At 41.6% G+C, this 20,076-nt stretch overlaps 1 protein-coding gene across 1 annotated transcript in view; it reads right to left on the bottom strand.

Annotated features, from left to right (window-relative positions):
• Nucleotides 1–20,076, bottom strand: part of LOC126183859 (constitutive coactivator of PPAR-gamma-like protein 1) — a gene marked incomplete in the record, with an annotated part of 245,865 nt that overhangs the window by 114,303 nt on the left and 111,486 nt on the right. Inside the window, 1 exon segment of the mRNA XM_049926151.1 lies at nucleotides 13,902–14,011. Within this exon segment, the coding sequence (XP_049782108.1) occupies nucleotides 13,902–14,011 (110 nt within the window).

Below are 20,076 nucleotides of genomic sequence, written 5' to 3'. Positions count from 1 at the left end.
TCTCACAAATCTGCAAGAGCTGAATTTATCAAAAGAATATGTTAAAACATAAGCAAAATTTGTTAAACATCACAAAGTGACAAAAACAGCTGGTCAATAATTACGTTCAGTAGGTGCAACTCCCAGTACAAAGGATAACTGGTTGGAGGAAGATGGTGATGGTTGTGGTGGTAGAGAGTGGGAGGGTGAAGGGGGGGGGGGAGGAGGGACAGATCACTATGTCAAGAGCAGAGCAGAGAAAGGCAAAAATAAAAGGAAAAGGGCTGAAGATAGTAGGAGACCAAAGAATGAGGAGATAGTATATTAGTAAGTGCCATGTCAGCTTCATTTCAGAAGTGGCAGACGGGACAGCGTGAGAAGTAAGATGGGACAATATGAGAGGGAGAACTGTGCCACTTGTCATCTTGAAATACATCAAAGCATGCCATCTTCAAGCACTGTGTCACTATCTACAGTCTATTCACAGCAGTTTTTCTGTGTTTTTGCATTTTTCAACCAAATAAAAACAGCCATTTATGTTACCTATGCGCTGTAAATTTCAATAGCACAGTTCAAATTGGTTTTCCACTGTGGATACGAACTGTTTTACTCCTGTTATCTGTGATTAAGATTTTGTATAAGAACAGTTTTGCTGGAATGTAGCAGTTGACTGTTATCTTCTCACAATTTAATCCACTGGCAGCAATTGAATTAAACGTTCTGTACTTTCATTAAATTCTAAGTGTGTGTGTGTGTGTGTGTGTGTGTGTGTGTGTGTGTGCGCGTGCGTGCGTGTCAGAGAGAGAGAGAGAGAGAGAGAGGGGGGGGGGGGGGGGATTTTGGTGGCATTTTAAAATATACAGTTTCTGTTATGTGGAATTACATTTTCATTTACTTACACAAGTTAGCCATAAATTGATATTGTTTTCACAAAAAGTCTGAAGTACAATCTTTTTGAAACAGTTTTTACTACTAAAAAGGAAGAATGAAAACAAGTAAAGTCTTGAGCTTAACATACGGGGTAAGAATACTTTTATTTTTATGTGTGCATGGAAATTAACTAATCTTTATGTCAACAGCAACAGATTACAACTGCAGTGTTGAAGTACGAGGCGTGTTAAAAAGTACTGGAAATTTTGTAATTTCGCAGGCTGTAATATTCCAATTTGCACGATTTTGTGTTGCTGTGGTGGTAATCATGTCTGAAATGTATTTGCACAACAGTAGCCACATTGGATATTAAGTCTGTCGTCAGCTGTCAAGCAGGTTACATGTGTTTGCTTATGAGTGAAGATTACTGATTTGTTTTAAAGATGGATCAGAAAATTTTGATTAAATTTTGCTATAAAAATGGAATAGAACATAATGAAGTTTCAGAAATGTTGGCTATTGCTTTTGGCAAGTCCGTTATGAATAAAACAAGGGTTCATGAATGGTATTAGCATCACAAAGATGGCTGTGAAGAATTTGAAGACGACACAGATTCAAGATGCCCCAGCACATCGACAACTGATGAAAACATGGAAGAAGTGAAAGAAATGATTATGAGCAACTGTGGAATCACAATAAGAGAAGTTGCTGATGATGTTGGCACATCAGCTGGCTCATGGCACAAAATCTTGATCATGTTTTGAGCATGAAACATATGACAGCAAAATTTTTGTCAAAGGTGTTTAATATCGAACAAAAACAGCAGCGAATGGAAGTTGTTCAAGAGTCGCTAAATGAAGTCAACAACAATGCAGAGCTACTGAAAAATGTCAGAACAGGTGACAAAACATGGGTGTTCAAGCGTGACGTCAGAACTAAGGCTCAATCATCCCAGTGGACACATTCTGCACTGACAAGACTGAAAAAAGCTCGGCAAGTGCAGTCAAATGTGAAGATTCTGCTCAGTGTTTTATTCGTTTTTAACAGCACAGCGTATGATGAGTTAGGTCAAACAATCATTTAGGAGCACTACCTGCAAGTTCAACACCATTTGCGGGAAGCAATCCCGGGGGGAGGGGGGAATGCCCCAGTTTGGGTCGAAATTGTTCATGGCTTTTGCACCATGATAATCACCTCCCCATACTTCAATGCTCTTTCATGACTTTTTGGCAAAAGCAACTCTGTAACGATTACCCAGCCTCCACATTTGGTAAATATCGCCCTGCATGGCTTTTTTCCTGTTTCCAAAAGTAAAGAGAACCTTAATGGGCCATATCTTACAAGCTTAGATGAGATTAAAAGTGCACTGCTGAAAGAGCTACGAGCTATCTCAAAGAGAGTGTTTCAGAAGTGTTTTAGGGGTTGGAAGAAGTGCTGGAATAAGCAGATTTTGTATCATGGGGACAACATTACTGTAGGCATATAAACAAAATTACTCCCAAAAAAAGAAAATTCCCAATATTTTTTGAACACACCTAGCATGTGGCCTGCAAAAGTAAATAAGATAGATCATTATGAGAGTTGCAGCTAGAGTTGTGGCCAGTTTTTACACAACTTGTTTGTGTGTGAGATTTTTGGAGAAACTACTACCCACACAAGAGGAAACGACTGCGGTAAGAAAACATAGAAAACAACAGATTAGCTAAAATAACAGCACGGAGAAATGTGACTGGCTAACAACTTACAAAAACAAGGATGAACAACTCTGTAAAATACCTTAAAGGTGCTGAAACTGGAAGGAACACAAGAAATACAAGAAAAGAACTAAGACTGCAGCATGGGGAAGTGTGACTGGCTGACCTCTTACAAAAAATGTGGGTGAGCCAGTCACCCCATTAACACATTAAGAACATTTCCCTAAAATTTTCGGGAACACGATGGACGTATTACAAAACCTTAAAACTCTAAACAAATTTATTTGAATGTCACTTGAAGTAGAGGGCAGATCTGTCTGCAAATCTGCAATTGCCCTTTGGTCTGAAAATAACACACAGTCTGGTAAAATGTGTTGCACAGTGATCTGTACATCACATGCACCACACATTAGAGGGACCTCTCACTGAAGCAGGAAGCCATGCATCTTAGGACTGTGGTCTATGTGAAGGCCAGTAAGGAGCCTGCGTGGCTAGGTGGTGGTACACCACAGCTGCATTGTGGACTAGACTAGATGCAGCTTATTGTCAGTCACTTCCTGCCATTCTTCTTCCTATCGTGAAACACAACAGCTAGGTGCTAGCATGCAGGGGAATGGCACACTGAACTAACTGAGGATCACAACATGCGTCCTTGGCTGCTACATCAGCCCTTTCATTCTCTGCAATACCCATGTGCCCTGGCACCTAGCAGAAAGACATCTCCCTCTCCAGCCTTTGCATGTGGAGAAGGGCACCCTGAATAACCTGAACTACTTCACTGGCTGGTTACAAGTGTTGCAGAGACCGAAGGACACTCAGGGAGTCAGGAAAGATGAGAAATTTAGCAGGTATGGCACAGCTCATCTGCTCCAGCATCCTCAAGAGCGCGGATAATTTGACATCGAAGACAGTGAAGTCTGGAGGCAACCAAATCTTGATGACATGATAAGGGAAAACAACAGGGCACACAGGGCCACCAATGGAATTGCCCTGCTTAGACCATCTGTGACAACAGCTAGACAGTGTAGCACGTATTGAAAATGTCAGAAAATATTGTATTATAAATATATGCAGGAGTACAATCTCTCTTGCACTGCACTAAATCTAAAATAACTTTGGGTCTCTGCAATAACCAGGGTGGCAGTCAGTTAAAACCCAGGACTGACTGCCCACACCAAGGGACTTCAATAGACACTTTCCATGGATCCGAAACAGCCTCAATGCCCACGACCAACTGGTAACGATGTGTCTCGTAAGTTGCTGCTGGATCGTAATTGGTGGTTCACCAGCCTCAGCACAGAGGCTGGCTATGGGGTTGGTCCTGTAAGTGCCCTTGGTCAGCCTGATCCCTTCACAATATAGTATAGCGTCAATGATCTTCAGATGAGAAGGCCTCACTGACCTGTACACTGTGCACCCATAGCTCAGCTGTGATCACATGGAGGTCCTATAAAACTAGAGCAAGTGCACCCTGTCTGCTCCCCAAGACCTGTGCTAAGACACTTCGTGATGTTCAGTGTGTTCTTGGCCCTTGTCTTGAGGTACTTTGCATTTAGTTTGGAGTAAAAAATGAGGCCCAGAAAACTTAGGGGGGGTCTTTAAAAGGGACAATGGAGTCTCACATACACAGTTCTGAGAAATTAAAACTCCAATGAGAATGATTAAGACGAATACACATATACTTCTCTGCAGAAAGTGTAAAAGCAGTCTTTGCAGCATGCTCCACCAGCCTCTTCACTGTAAGTTGAAACTGGCAACTCGCTGCTTATTGGAGGAACAGCAGAAGTCCACAAAATCATCCTCCAATAAGGAGCATAGGATAGGACTACTACTTGTGGACATTATACTGTTAATGGCTACAGCAAAAAGAGCAGCAAAAAACTACCCTGGGGAACATCATCCTGCACTAAACTATCTGACAGCACATCATCGACTCTGTACCTAAATAGGCATCTTGAGAGGCCGGATTGAATGTAGATAGGGTGGTGGCCACGAAAGCCCCACTGATGAAGCTGGCTGAGAAAATTTTGCATCTAAGTAGTGTCATACGTCTTACTGGTGTCAAAGAAGAATGCTGTTTATATATAAAAGGTTTCTGGACTTACACATCTAGGAGGGTCAGTTTGCTGTATTTCCGCCTCTAGCAGGGTCAGGTTGCCAACAGTTGATTGCCATCTCTTGAATTCACACAGAGCAGCTACGGAGCTGCTCGGTCTCTAATATTTTGACAAGATGGCAGATGATCATGTGTGCTAGCTCATTTAGGTGACACTTCGATAATACTGGGGCATTTTTGGATCTGTCCTAGTTTGAGGGGAGAGATCGAAACTGCCTCTTGGCACGAGTCAGGCAACTGATCTGTCAGCCACATCAAATTAGACCATCATCAGAGGCTTTCATTAGACTCAGTTTGTAACTGCTGCAGCATGCTGTACTCTATCTGGTTGTGCGACTGCGACTGTGCACCATATCACGAGTATCCAAGTGTGCTGATTTCTGCACCCAGAACAAGAATGGGCAGTTGTACGACTCTGAACTGGTGGGCCGAAAGTCCAACTCAACCCTCTCCACGGTGGTACCCATAAGAATGGAATACTGGATTCTGGTTGACAGCGGTGGTAGCCAGTGCAAAATAGTCTGCCACTGTATGCTCGATGTCTCCAGATGTTTGGAGAAACCCCATTTCAACAATGCCGCTATAGGTAACCGACTGCCTACACTGGACATCCTCCTGATGGTTTCCCCACACTGTTGTAGAACAAGTGGAACGATTGACAGGAGTCCAGAAATGCTTGCCATAACCTTTTCTTACTTTCCCCTCACTATGAGGTTTTCTGACGTTGGGCAGCAGTTAAAAACATTGCAGAACTGCAAGCCTGGCAAGTAGGGGTCAAGCTCCACAATAAAAGATGAGCATTGAAGTCTCCCAGTAGGAGAAATGGTCATGGAGGTGTTCTATAAAATATGTGAGAGCCTGAGTCAATCGTTTCCTGCAAACATAAGCACAGAGGGCTCTCCTGTGTTAGCAGTTTCAGTTTCTCCGAATGTCTCCTGAACCTTGTAGTGTTTCACTGTAGTATGAGAGCCATTTATCAAGGGGTAAGATTTTCACCCTGTCTCTCCATCTTTGAGGGGAGCCTGCAATGGTAGGAGGCTCAGTCTTGGTGCAAGATCAGAGCCTCACGCCAACACTGAGTTCTATCAGCTGTGAAGCGAACTGAGAAAGACTTCAACATCGTCTAACTGCTTACTACCTGTCTCCATCAGTGGCTGCCACTTTGCCTTTGATTTTGTAGCCTGCGGAGGCTTCAGACCCACAACCGTGGCAGTGGTAGTGGTAGTGGCAGCACTGGATGGTGGACCATATTGAACCTTTGGAGGGGCAGGGAGCTCTGCAACATTGGCTACTACGGTTTGCTCTAAAGTTCTGTGGGGAGGTATGGGCTTCGAAAATATAGCAGCAGCACAAGTACATTGATAAACGCAGATGCTAGTGCCGACACTAGCAACCCCCATTTGTGCAGCAGCATTGGTTTTCTGAACTAGCTGTTTAAGAACTGAAGCAAATAAGGTAATGAATGTAGAGGGCTGCATGACCTTATAGGTCTTTTTGGCCTCATCATATAGGATGCACTTGGTTGTTTTGATCTCCTGTATCTTTCTTTCCTCGAGGAAGGTAATGAAGTCCTTACTCCAGACAGCATGGTCCCCAAAGCAGTTTACACACTTCACAGGAGATGGATAATCAACTCCTTAGCAATTGGCCTTACCACATTTGCCACGAGTTGCTTCTCTTTTACAACCAAGGGTTGTGCACCCAATGTGCTGGCATTAAAACAGCATATTGGGTTGGCGACATAAGGCTGCATGTTTAAGCAAAGGAAACCTGTCTTAACAAGCTCTTGACGTGTTGTGCCCACAATGTCTTCTTCGGCCCACTCCACTTTCAATTTCTCTTTGGGGATGCATGACAACACCTTTGCTGTTGATCAAAGTGTTGTGCAGCTCAGTTTTAATTGCATATTCTCCCGAGGCATGAAGCTTTCTGGAGGTTCTTTACTTGTTCGATAGAATTTCTACCAACAGCAGCCCAATGCACCATCACCTGACAGATTTTAAAGTGCCACCAATACAGTTTAAATCTTTTTGAATATAAAAAAGTGAAACTTCTTCAATGTTCCTGTTTGTTTTTAACCATTAAAAACAAATTCTGACTACCAGCAAAGGTCTACAGAGGGGTAGGCAGAATTCCTAAGGTGTATGCCATATTTTGACAGATCCATACCTAGCAAAACTGAGATTTTCTGGTTCACTGTATGTTTCCTTTATTTCCTGATCTACCATCTGTTTTAGAATCCTATGTATGATCTACAAGGTATAATTGGAATGCGTACCGATTGTAATTTTTCTACTGTCTTGTGTTTATGAATTTGCTGTACTGACAAGGGGAGGCTACAACGTTGGGATCATGGATTAACTTCAAGCTTTGTACATCTTTACTATGCCATAACAACATAATGTGCAAGTAGTAATGTGCACTAATGTGGAAATTCTGAAAAAAATCCCAAGAGAAGTTTTACGTGTCTATCATGAAACTGATGTACCTACAAAGATGCTGGTTGTAAGAAGTCATTGCAGTCAAGCGGATAGCGTTCATGCTTGGCAAGAATGTCATTGATGAGGCGAAGGTTTGGATTTTGATAACACTAATTTTTAAATCTATATGTTTTTCATCACTGGTCACATTATTTTATATGAAATTTGAGAGGTAATATAATAATAATAAAAACATGTGCATGTGAAGTGGTGACGAATGTCATATGTTATTTGACTATTTTCTATTTTAATTAAATTTTCAGGGATGAGGGACAGGCTTGGAAAGCCCCAGTCAAACAGAGAGTCACCTTCATTTTTTGGCATATCTGCAATACAAGTGTATATCCTGTGATATTTAAAAAAAAATAAAAAATAAAAAAAATTGCACCTACACTATTCATTCTTGCTACATTAGCAACATCTCGCCGCTATGCAGGTTAACTGCCAAATGGAGTCTGCCTCTGTGTCTGCAGCTTGAAACATACAGGGTGTTTCAAAAATGACCGGTATATTTGAAACGGCAATAAAAACTAAACGAGCAGCGATAGAAATACACCGTTTGTTGCAATATGCTTGGGACAACAGTACATTTTCAGGCAGACCAACTTTCGAAATTACAGTAGTTACAATTTTCAACAACAGATGGCGCTGCAAGTGATGTGAAAGATATAGAAGACAACGCAGTCTGTGGGTGCGCCATTCTGTACGTCGTCTTTCTGCTGTAAGCGTGTGCTGTTCACAACGTGCAAGTGTGCTGTAGACAACATGGTTTATTCCTTAGAACAGAGGATTTTTCTGGTGTTGGAATTCCACCACCTAGAACACAGTGTTGTTGCAACAAGACGAAGTTTTCAACGGAGGTTTAATGTAACCAAAGGACCGAAAAGCGATACAATAAAGGATCTGTTTGAAAAATTTCAACGGACTGGGAATGTGACGGATGAACGTGCTGGAAAGGTAGGGCGACCGCGTACGGCAACCACAGAGAGCAACGCGCAGCTAGTGCAGCAGGTGATCCAACAGCGGCCTCGGGTTTCCGTTCGCCGTGTTGCAGCTGCGGTCCAAATGACGCCAACGTCCACGTATCGTCTCATGCGCCAGAGTTTGCACCTCTATCCATACAAAATTCAAACGCGGCAACCCCTCAGCGCCGCTACCATTGCTGCACGAGAGACATTCACTAACGATATAGTGCACAGGATTGATGACGGCGATATGCATGTGGGCAGCATTTGGTTTACTGACGAAGCTTATTTTTACCTGGACGGCTTCGTCAATAAACAGAACTGGTGCATATGGGGAACCGAAAAGCCTCATGTTGCAGTCCCATCGTCCCTGCATCCTCAAAAAGTACTGGTCTGGGCCGCAATTTCTTCCAAAGGAATCATTGGCCCATTTTTCAGATCCGAAACGATTACTGCATCACGCTATATGGACATTCTTCGTGAATTTGTGGCGGTACAAACTGCCTTAGAAGACACTGCGAACAACTCGTGGTTTATGCAAGATGGTGCCCGGCCACATCGCACGGCCGACGTCTTTAATTTCCTGAATGAATATTTCGATGATCGTGTGATTGCTTTGGGCTATCCGAAACATACAGGAGGCGGCGTGGATTGGCCTCCCTATTCGCCAGACATGAACCCCTGTGACTTTCTGTGGGCACACTTGAAAGACCAGGTGTACCGCCACAAACCAGAAACAATTGAACAGCTGAAGCAGTACATCTTATCTGCATATGAAGCCATTCCGCCAGACACGTTGTCAAAGGTTTCGGGTAATTTCATTCAGAGACTACGCCATATTATTGCTACGCATGGTGGATATGTGGAAAATATCTTACTATAGAGTTTCCCAGACCGCAGCGCCATCTGTTGTTGAAAATTGTAACTACTGTAATTTCGAAAGTTTGTCTGCCTGAAAATGTACTGTTGTCCCAAGCATATTGCAGCAAACTGTGTATTTCTATCGCTGCTCGTTTAGTTTTTATTGCCGTTTCAAATATACCGGTCATTTTTGAAACACCCTGTAGATGTGCAAAGTAGCTCAGGGTACCTTACGAGATTGCTTGTGTACGGGATTTTGCAAATCACAACAGGCATACATTTGCAGGAAAACTATTTGTTTCTTCATTTACTTGTCAACAGTTATAAATATGTTTGTTCTAATAATTATATCTAAAAACAAAGATGATTTAACTTACCAAACGAAAGCGTCTGTGTGTGTGTGTGTGTGTGTGTGTGTGTGTGTGTGTGTGTGTGTGAGCGCGCGCGCGAGCGAGTATATACCTGTCCTTTTTTCCCCCCTAAGTTAAGTCTTTCTGCTCCCGGGATTGGAATGACTCCTTACCCTCTCCCTTAAAACCCACATCCTTTCGTCTTTCCCTCTCCTTCCCTCTTTCCTGATGAAGCAACCGTGGGTTGTGAAAGCTTGAATTTTGTGTGTGTGTGTGTTTATTTGTGTGTCTATCAACATACCAACGCTTTCGTTTGGTAAGTTACATCATCTTTGTTTTTAGATATATTTTTCCCCACGTGGCATGTTTCCCTCTATTATGTTCTAATAATTAAATTTACTTAAAAATATTAAGTAGTCCAAGAAAATGAAATTCACTAAAACTTGATGTAAATAAATGCAGTTTTTTGAAATTATATTACCCCTCAAATGTTATATAAATTAAACAATATGACCAGTGACAAAACAAATAGTTTAATAATTAAGTGGGAGTTGAATCGTGACCTCATACACGTTTGTCGTGTGAAGCTCAAATGCTAATCACTTGACCACCTAAGCACAGATACACGAGCCAAATAACTGACGCGTAAAACTTCTCTTGCGATTTTCTCAGAATTGCCAGAGTAGTGCACCTTACTACTTGCACATTATGTTGTTTTAATGGCCTGCTAAAGGTGTACAAAGTTTGAAGTAAATCTGTGATCCCAATGTCATGGCCTCCGCTTGTGAGAAAAAAATGATGGTGTAAGTAGTGGTACTAACCAAATGTGAGAGGTGGTTGCCATGACAGTGATATTGAGAAGTTTATTGTGGAACAGTACTTGAGATATACAATATCACACTCTTATTACTTCAGATAATGAGAAGCAGTAGTGACACTAAGAAGTATAATTGTATCTGATAAGTCTTAGTTACTGTTTGGTCACTCAATGATGGCTGTAGTCCAAGTACTATGCTGTTAGGTAAAGTGTTGGTACTTCATAAGTTGTCCTCTTTCAGGTGCATGTAGTATTCAAGATATTAATGAAGTGTTAATTAATTTTTAAATGGTAAAAGAATGAAAGCTTTGCTACCATTCAGATGAATCCCTTTTCGAGTTAAAGAGTACACATCGGCACCGTTGCCTATGAGTTTATGCAGAGCATGACGACGATAACATGGGGAAATGGAGTGGCAGGGGGTGACAGAACAGAGAAAGGGGACTCTGCTGCGAAGAGGGTGATGGGTGGAGGATGTCCGTCTGATGGATTCAAATCACGTGCACCTGCTGTGTCTACCTCCCATACTTCTATATTGCATATCTGCCGCCTCCCTCTACGTGGTTTATAAATCCCCTGTATCTTCAAATGCTTTTCCCTTTCCCTGACAACTTTGTCTAATATTATGTTGAACAATAGTAGTGAAATGCCATCACCCTGCCTCACACCTGTTCTAACCTCTAAGTACCCTGATAATTCTCCCACTACTAATTTTGGCTTTCATGTTCATGTTCATTACTGTGCTTTCGTTAGTTAACTGTTTTCTCATAGAGGCTTCTCCCTTCCAGTTCTGTGATGGTCAATCTATCGTAATATACCTTCTCAAAATTTATAAAGGTATATAGGGTCTCCCTCTTCTTGTTTGGCATCTCAGGACTGTTTTTAAATTATCTGTTCTGTACAGGAGCTTCTTGGTCTGAAACCAGCATTGCATTCCCCTAACTTGTTTCCCCGCTGTTATTATCTAGCAAGCACTGTGACAGAGTTGTGAATGTGACAGGGAGTAAAGATATCCCTCTGTAACTGTTAACATCCGCCCTATCCCATTTCTTATGCACAGGGTATATAACGGCGCACTTCCATTCTTCTTGTATTACGTCGGACTCCTGTACATCATGTATGACATTTGTATGGTATTTGGCCTATCTTCCTTTACCACTTCAGCTACAATGTCATCTTCTCCTGCTGTTCTATCATTTTTCAGTTTCACGATTTCTCTCTCAACCTTCAATTCATCTGGTGCTTCTGACTTAGTATTTTTCTTGACCTTTTGGCTCCTTGGAAATCTTTTTGCCATTTCAGGACAATCAATAGCTGACAGTTCTCTTTGTTGTTCAGTGCCAGTTGTCCATCTTTTTTTTCTGTAACAGAGATTTTGTGGTTAGTCTCCTACAATTCTAATGTTAAGTGTCTAGTAGAAGCTCTCCTGTTATAGTTTTGGAAATTCTCTTCTATTCCCTTTAATTGATCTTTTGACTCTGTCGATGTCTCCTGTTGTGTGATTTCTCGTCTCTATGTATGCTGCCAGATGAACTTCTGTTTCATCACTATTCCAATAGCTGTATGCTGTTTTCCTACTCTCAACTGTTTTATTGTGTGTCATTCCACATAAATGTCTCTTCTTTTTGACTAGAAGAATTTCCTCATTCATTTTACTGGTTACCTTATCTTCGAATTTTTTCCAGGTTGTGGCTGCCTCGACCTTCCATTCCTTTGCTATACTTGATTTTAATCTGTCAAATCAAACTTTGATATCACTGTGGTCTTCTTATTCATTCTATTTGGTGTTAACCCGAGTTTGATTCTAGTTAGATAATGATCCGAGTCTATGTTTGCCCTTCTTCTGACTTGCACATTTATGATTTCTCTATGGTTCTTGGGTCTAATTGCTACATGGCTGATTTGGTATTCTCCTAAAGTTTTGACCACTGATCATCTCCACATTTTGGTTTTCTTGATTTTTTTTCCCTTTAAGTGAGTCGACATTGCCCCCATAAAGTGACAGTAACATTGCTTGACCAGTCTCCGGCCTTTCTTGTTAATGAGTTTGTCTCTAGGCTACTGTCCTATCATTCCTTGGAATTTCTTTCCCCTGTCTAATCATGAGTTTAAATCATCAATAAAAATTTCAACATGTCCTTTACAGATTTTTCTCATTGATTTCTGTAGTTTGTCCTAGAACTTATAGACTCCTTTGTCTCAACTGTTATCTTGGTTTACTGCTGCTTGTACATTGTCATCGTGTATGATTTACAAGCACATTTGAGCCACATCATCATTGGTCTGTTACTGAGTGGAAGATAATTTTGTTGACTGCAAAAGCTGTTCCCAGGAGCAGAGCTCCTCTGCATATTTCCCTGCCTGTTTTGCTCTTGAACAGTCTCCACTCGCCAAAGTCTATAATCTTCCCTATTAGTCAAGATTCTTAGATTCCCAATTTCAATCTTTATTCAGCATCTTTTCTAATCTTTGTGATTTACCTGCTCCGATTAGCAAGTTGTTCCTTTGAATATCTTCCCTTTGGTGGAAAGTTTGCCAAAGCTCTCAGACTACCTCTGTTTTTGTGGTAAGTTGAACTTCCCAGAATTCTATGTCAGGTTGCAGTGCTATGATGGGCACCAGTGGACTGGTTACCACCTGAGGTATTGACAGTATTATTATTATTATTATTATTATTATTATTATTATTATAAGCATTTATAATTGGCTGTACTGGGAGCAGCACTTCCTGAATTTAATTTCCATTTATAGAATCATTATACAGGCACTACAAATCTGATGGCCCAGAGTTCAATTCTGAAAGCCCCGTCATTCACTTATTTTTGTCAAGCCTGGTAATGACATGTATATGCAAAAAATAACAATTTGCATCATTCTCAAAGTCCACAATAAGCTATATGTCCTACTGTCTTTCAATATATCTTCTTTCTTCCTTCCCACCGCAAGGCTTTCACAAAATATATCTTTTAAAACACATAAATGAAAGTTTTGCACAGTGACAACACAATAATATTTTCTCAGAAGTTTTGTTGCATCAGTTTGCAGAATGATCACAATGCTTCAGAAGACAATCCAAAAGGATTTTGCCCTTCGGAAGCAATAAGACAGGGATGACAATTTGCTGCATTTCATGAGCCAGTGATGGACTGCGTGAGTAACTTGTCGCCCATGTAAACACAGGGGCAGTTCACTGAAAATGGAGCCACCACTGTGGTTATTTAAATGGCTGCTACCACGGACGCTACACAAGGAGATGGACTGTGAGATAACAGCACTTTACCAGAAAACAAGAGGAGTGTATATGCTTTATGAAATGCAACAGACACACTGTAAAACTGAAATGGCAAGACAGTTGAGAAACTTTTGTTGGTCTGTGAAAATACCTGTGCTCGTAACAAATGACAAGTTTTATTGTTAGGTTATTTTTTCTGGGTTCTCAAATTGGTTTGACACACACACACACACACACACACACACACACACACTGTACACAAAGTGTAATTAAATGATTACATGCTAAATAAGCACACGATACTATATTTTTGAAATTTATGTTTTCAAAAACAGATTACCATTTTGGCACTGCTGTTCTCCATCAATGTAACTTCAATACAATATTTCATTAGACAGAATAGATTTACTATTATGATTCCAGATTGTCTTCAACCTTTACACTTCACAGACTGGGAAAACCAGTAATTATTAGTGAGTCCACTGGTTATAATATGCCATTATACATGAGAATATGAGGGCTGAAATCAATACATACCTCAGGAGTACGACTAGGAGATGTGGCACTTGAGCTACTACTGGAGCTTGACACACTAATAATCAAAGTTCCCGAGTGTCCTCCATTGACAGTAGTAACTGAATTGGTACCTGTGAATTTAAAATATATGTATAAATGACATTGTGAAGCCTACAACACAAATGAAGAAAGGAAAGGTAACTAATTTTACCAAACAGTAAATGATACTATGTATTTAAGCGATGTGCATGTTAATCCGTCACCAATGGAAAATTAAAGATAAATGGTGAATGAGTATCCAATCATGATTCACAAAAACATAAAATCATTTTCACACTGCCCTCTATAATAATGAAGTTATTACTGTCAAAATCAAAAAGTATGTAACTAACTATTAAATATTTTTATATTCAAGAATTTTTGCATAGCTGCAGAGTTAATGAAGCATCACTTATCTGCCCTGCAAGCTTTCGAAGTGTAGCTGGACTGTCTTTACTACTGGCACCTATACAGACATAAAGTGATTCAAAAATTTAGTACAATTTGTGCTTATTTGTACCTTGTGACACTGATCAAGACATGTGCTTCGAAAATCAGCCACAATTTACAGCTCACACTTCACAGATAAACTGGAGCTTCTTGAGAGCACATGCATAAAAGATGAAATGAAATGACTTTGTGGCACAAGTGATATGCACAAATAAACAGTGCACCACTCCCACACAGACCTACATGATCTGCAATAATCATCAGTCAGGGAAGCTTCCACCTAATCTGGTGGCAGGCATCACAATATTAATAAATGATCAGTATAAAAACACCTCTTTAAAAAAAATCAAGCAATTAAACAGATTTTATGAATTACCTGTATCGAAAACATAGTTGTCTAGGTTGAGTAATTTGTTTGTCAGTCATTAGCCGACCACTTCCTTGACCACTAAATCCCAGAAAGATACAACATTTTATTTCACTGTAGTCTGACTTTTTACTTGACTGGACTGCTCCTGACACCTATACACCAACGGAAGCCTGGCACTGGTGGCTCTCACTATGCTGACACTTCTGCTGCACTGTACTGCATAAAGCACTGTGCTAGCAAGTCCTTAATGAGCCACCGTAGTAAGAGATTCGGGTGACTGTTAGCCTCACATGCCTTACTATGTATGACAAAGGTTGTCTAAAGAGGAGCAGACTGAGGCCTGCACATTCCTAGGACACTTTCAAAGTGTCTGTCATGGCGTGATTATAAGCTGTCAGTCATATGAATTCATGTGTTCCTTGAGGGAATATTGTGGTATGAGGGAGGGAGGGATGGATGCAGAAGTGCTTCTCGTTCCTTTGGATAAAGTGGTGGAGCAAGCTGCAATTGCTCTACAAATCAGTGAATGATCAGTAACAAGATTCGGCAAGGAGAAATTCATGAAACAAGAATCAGGTGAGTCATATCAATTGGTGACACCTGGGATGAAGAGATGCCTCAGAAGAAGGATCACAAAAGTTGACTCTTTTTCAGGAAGATATGATTCCTTATGGAATATATGCATACTATTCAAGGAGCATCCAACACTTAAGAAGCTACATACCACCCTTGTAACAGCAAACCTGTTTCAAGGTAGTAAATTGCCTTTGTTATGAGTTGTGAAAAGTAAGACTCCACTATAAAATCATTTTTGACTGCAAGTTATTAATGGGATGCCAAGGTATAACAGCCTGAGATTGTCACTTTCTTAGCGCGTTACTAGGGACAAATTTTGATGATGATGATTGGTTTGATGAAGCATGGCTGAATGAGGTACATAGTCAAAAAGTAAAAAGGGGGAGGCTGAACTGATGATACCATCAGTGGTAGTGTGGCAGATCTGACTGGCAGAGGGAAGAGAATAATTGTACAACTTGCCAGAAATTTAAAAAGTTTCATTCCTAATTGTCTGCTCACATTCACTTCAAATAAGACCACTGACTACCACAAAGCGATGAACCACAATATGAAGATAGTTTGAAAAGGTCTTGGAGTGGAATAGAAAGAAATGATTTCAGTCAGTAAAAGTTTTTTATTTTTATTTTTCAATGTAGTCTCTTTGTACACTAATGCATTTAGTCTGGCAATGTTCAAATGCCTTGATCCCATCTTGAAAATATGGTTCCCTGAGGCCAGTGAAATACCTGTCAACTTTGGTGTCAGTTCTTCATTTGAAGATAATCTCCCTAAACAGAGGAAAGTTTTGAGCTTGGGGGAGAGATGGTAGTCTGATGGAGCTGTGGACAATTCGTATATTTGTGCATGTATTTCTGCTATGCCAATGACACTTGTGTGTGGGTTTGCATTGTCTTGCCAAAGAAGACCCCTTTTTACATATCTTTTGCTGTAGGTGGGTCCAAGAAAGCTGATGCCATGACCTTCCCAACTGCCTTTGCTTTTATGATGGAGAATCAACATGTTTCCACTGCTCTGACTGTTGTTTTGTCTCTGTTGTATAGTAGTGGACCCAATTTTCTTTTGTACCATTTTCCCGAAATTAAAAAGTTTCATTCCTAACTGTCTGCTCTCATTCAGTTCAAATAAGACCCCTGACTGCCACAAAGATTTTTACCTGTGCAAAAAATCTTGTTGGTTTCTCTGCAAATAAGTGAAATATTGTTCTAACATTTCTACTCTGATACATTTCTGATCCTACGTTAAGAATTGTAGCACCCATCTAGCACATCTAACAGATAATGTTCTCATATTCCATTCCAATGGTAAAATATGATATGCTCTTTCATTTGACATTCCTACAGCTTCAGCAGTTTCTCCCACTTTCAGTCGGTGATCCTCTGTGACCATTTTGCGCCATTTTTCTATAATATCTGAGGTGCACTGGCACGTATTGGCCAACCAGTAAACAGACCAAATTTAAACTCGTTTGTTCACTTGGCAACAGTTGAATATGAAGGTGCTAAGTCCTTCAGCGTATTCTGAAAATCAACATGAATTTCCTTTGCTTTCATACTTTACTTTATGAAGTAATTAATAACGGCTAGAATCTTGATTTTTTCCATCTTCATGAATTACTACATGGGAACAACAACAGAGAGATGTTTGCACCACAGATCTCTACCCAGAGCACTCATGCATGACGTGTTTGTGGTGTCACCGGTGGTCTGTTTACTGGTTGGCCAATACGTGCCAGTGCACCTCAGATATTATAGAAAAAAGGACCCGCGTGTCGCCACTGGCAGTAATTGCAGACCGAGCGCCACCACACAGCAGGTCTAGAGAGTCGGCTGTACAACTGGGGTGAGTGCACCCCAGTTGTACAGCCGACTTTGCAAGGAACGGTTCACTGACAACTACGCTCTCATTTGCCGAGACGATAGTTAGCATAGCCTTCAGATACATTTGCTACGACCTAGCAAGGCGCCGTATTCAATTGATATTGAGATTCTATTAATGTATCATCAAGAGCGATGTTCCACAAATGTGGATTAAAGTTAAGTATTCCAGAAGCTACGTACTTTTCTTTATAGCATTCATTACGTATCCTGTTCCAGACCTCACGCCAGCCTGCGTGAGTTTAAGCGCGTGCCTTTCGGCTTCCTCCCATTGTGTCTAGGCTGTCTTGTCTAGACACAACATATTTGGTGACGAGGATCAAAAAGGATCTTGTTCTTTATACTTGCTTTGCCCTAATTTACTTGTGTCATGGCTTCGCCACATTCTCCAGATGTACTGTCCGAATTTTATCGCTTGCAGAATCAGCAGACGCAGGCCTTATTGGATGCCCTTGGACAGCTTGTCCAGGGTCAACGTGCAATGCAAAACGATGCGGCCGCCACCGCTTCATCGCTACCGCAGCCACAACACGCAGTTGCACCACCTTTTCGTCCGTTCAAGGCGGAAATGGAAAGCTGGACGGAGTGGTCACGCCAATTTGGATTTCATCTCGCCGCCTACAGAATTCAAGGTAACGAGCGGCAGCCTCATCTCCTTTCTTGTGTCGGTGTGTCCACCTACCGTGTGATAGTGAAATTGTTTCCCCGACGCGACGTAGCAACTCTGTCCTACGAAGAAATTTTGTCTGCTTTAGATGCCTATTTCAAAGAATCAGTCAATGTAGTTGCAAAAAGGTATACGTTCTTTCGTACAAAACATACGGCCGATCAGACTAATAGGGAGTGGGTTGCAACTTTGCAAGGCCTTACAAGGGATTGTGCTTTTGAGTGTGAATGTGGACTCCCTTATTCAGATACTACGGTGCGTGATGCAATTGCACAGAACATTTCTGATGTTCGTATGCGGGAACAGATTTTGAAACTAGTCCATCCCTCCCTTCAACAAGTGATAGACATATTGGATAGGCAAGACAAACTTTACTTTGCTCAGGAATCATTTGAAACTTCGCCAGCCGAGTGTCACATTAACCGGCCCGCCGGGCGAGCTGTACGGAACTGTAAACAGCCCTCGCGCCCTTCCGCGCAGCCACGTGTGTCGCGTAAGCAAGCAGATGCAGTGCTAAAATCATGCCCGTGGTGTGCAACTAGACATTCGCGTGAGAATTGCCCATCACGCCAGGCCATTTGCTTTTTCTGTAATAAAAAAGGACATGTTCAAAGTGTTTGCTGGAAAAAGCTTAGAACAGACACTCACAACCATTACAGGCACTTTGCTTCGCGCCGGAATCGAACCAAGAATACTCAGGCTCGTGAACCTTCGCCCATAGACATTCATGTAGTTAATGCCACTCCGCCCAGTGCTTCTCTCTCTAATAGTGACTGTGTTCGTCCCACAAACAGTGTGCGTCGACATCGACGGAAATCCCGTCAAGTCGCAAGTGCTTCTGTCCCAGAAACAGTTCACGTTGCACGAGACAGTCGCTCTTGTCGTCAGCAGGACAATAAACTTTTTGTAGATTTGGACTTTGACAGAAGAGTGATACCATTCCAGCTCGATACCGGAGCTGCAGTGTCATTGATCAATCACGACACGTACAACCAGCTGGGCAAACCTCCGTTGCGTGCCGCAACTGTTAAGTTAAATAGTTATTCAGGACAGCAGATCCCTGTGTTAGGACAGTGCAGCCTTCTTGCAACATACAAGGGACAAACAAAACTTGTGTCGTTTTACGTTCTTCGTTCTTCTTCTGCAGTGAACTTGTTTGATTTAGATTTATTTCAGTTGTTTAACTTGTCTATAGTCAATCAGGTCCTATCAGTGAACCAGACTGTGCCTTCAGCCAGTGTTCCTCGTCTTTGTGAAGAATTTGCAGACATTTTTGCACCGGGCCTTGGTTGCGCTAAGAACTATGAAGCACATTTGGAACTGAAAGTAACCGCGCAACCGAAATTTTTCAGAGCGCGCCATGTTCCCCACGCATTGCGTGATGAGGTCGCAAGAACATTAAATGATTTAGAATCACAAGGTGTAATTGAACATGTGCAGGCTTCTCTCTGGGCCTCACCCTTAGTAATTTTGCAAAAACCTTCGGGAAAACTGAGACTTTGTGTGGACTTCAAGGCAACAGTGAATCCACAACTTGTGACTGCAACTTTTCCTTTACCCCGCCCGGAAGATCTTTTTGACAAACTGTGCCCGGGTAAATATTTTTCAAAGTTGGACCTAGCAGATGCGTACTTGCAAATACCGGTGGACGAAGAATCCCAGCGCGTATTGGTGGTTAACACGCATCTTGGTTGGTACCGATTCAAACGACTGCCATTTGGGTGTGCATCCGCCCCTGCATTGTTTCAGCAATATTTACAAACTGTTTGTGCATCGGTCCCTGCTGCAGCAAACTATCTGGACGATATTGTGATCTCCGGAAAGACGGAAGACGAACATTTCGCCAACCTCTGAATATTATTTCAGGTCTTGCGACAAAATGGTCTTCGCTTGCGGAAGGACACGTGTGTTTTTTGCTCGTAATTTGCCATATCTGGGACATGTACTCAATGCCCAAGGCATACATCCCAGTCCAGAGCACCTTCGTGCCATACAAGACTTGCCTTCGCCGCAGAATTTGAAGCAGCTACAGTGTGTGTTGGGAAAAATTAACTACTATCATAACTTTGTACCGCATGCCTCTTCCATTTCAGCTCCGCTTCATTGCTTACGCCGTAAAGGTGTTCCGTTCGTCTGGACGACGGAGTACGAACGCGCCTTTCGCCAGTTGAAATCGGCATTGCTTCTTAATATTTGCCTTACGCCTTTCGATTCCCA

Source organism: Schistocerca cancellata, chromosome 4, assembly GCF_023864275.1.
Source record: "Schistocerca cancellata isolate TAMUIC-IGC-003103 chromosome 4, iqSchCanc2.1, whole genome shotgun sequence".
Taxonomy (NCBI): domain Eukaryota; kingdom Metazoa; phylum Arthropoda; class Insecta; order Orthoptera; family Acrididae; genus Schistocerca; species Schistocerca cancellata.
Note: the sequence above shows the minus strand (reverse complement) of the source record. Positions and strands in the feature narration are given on the sequence as shown.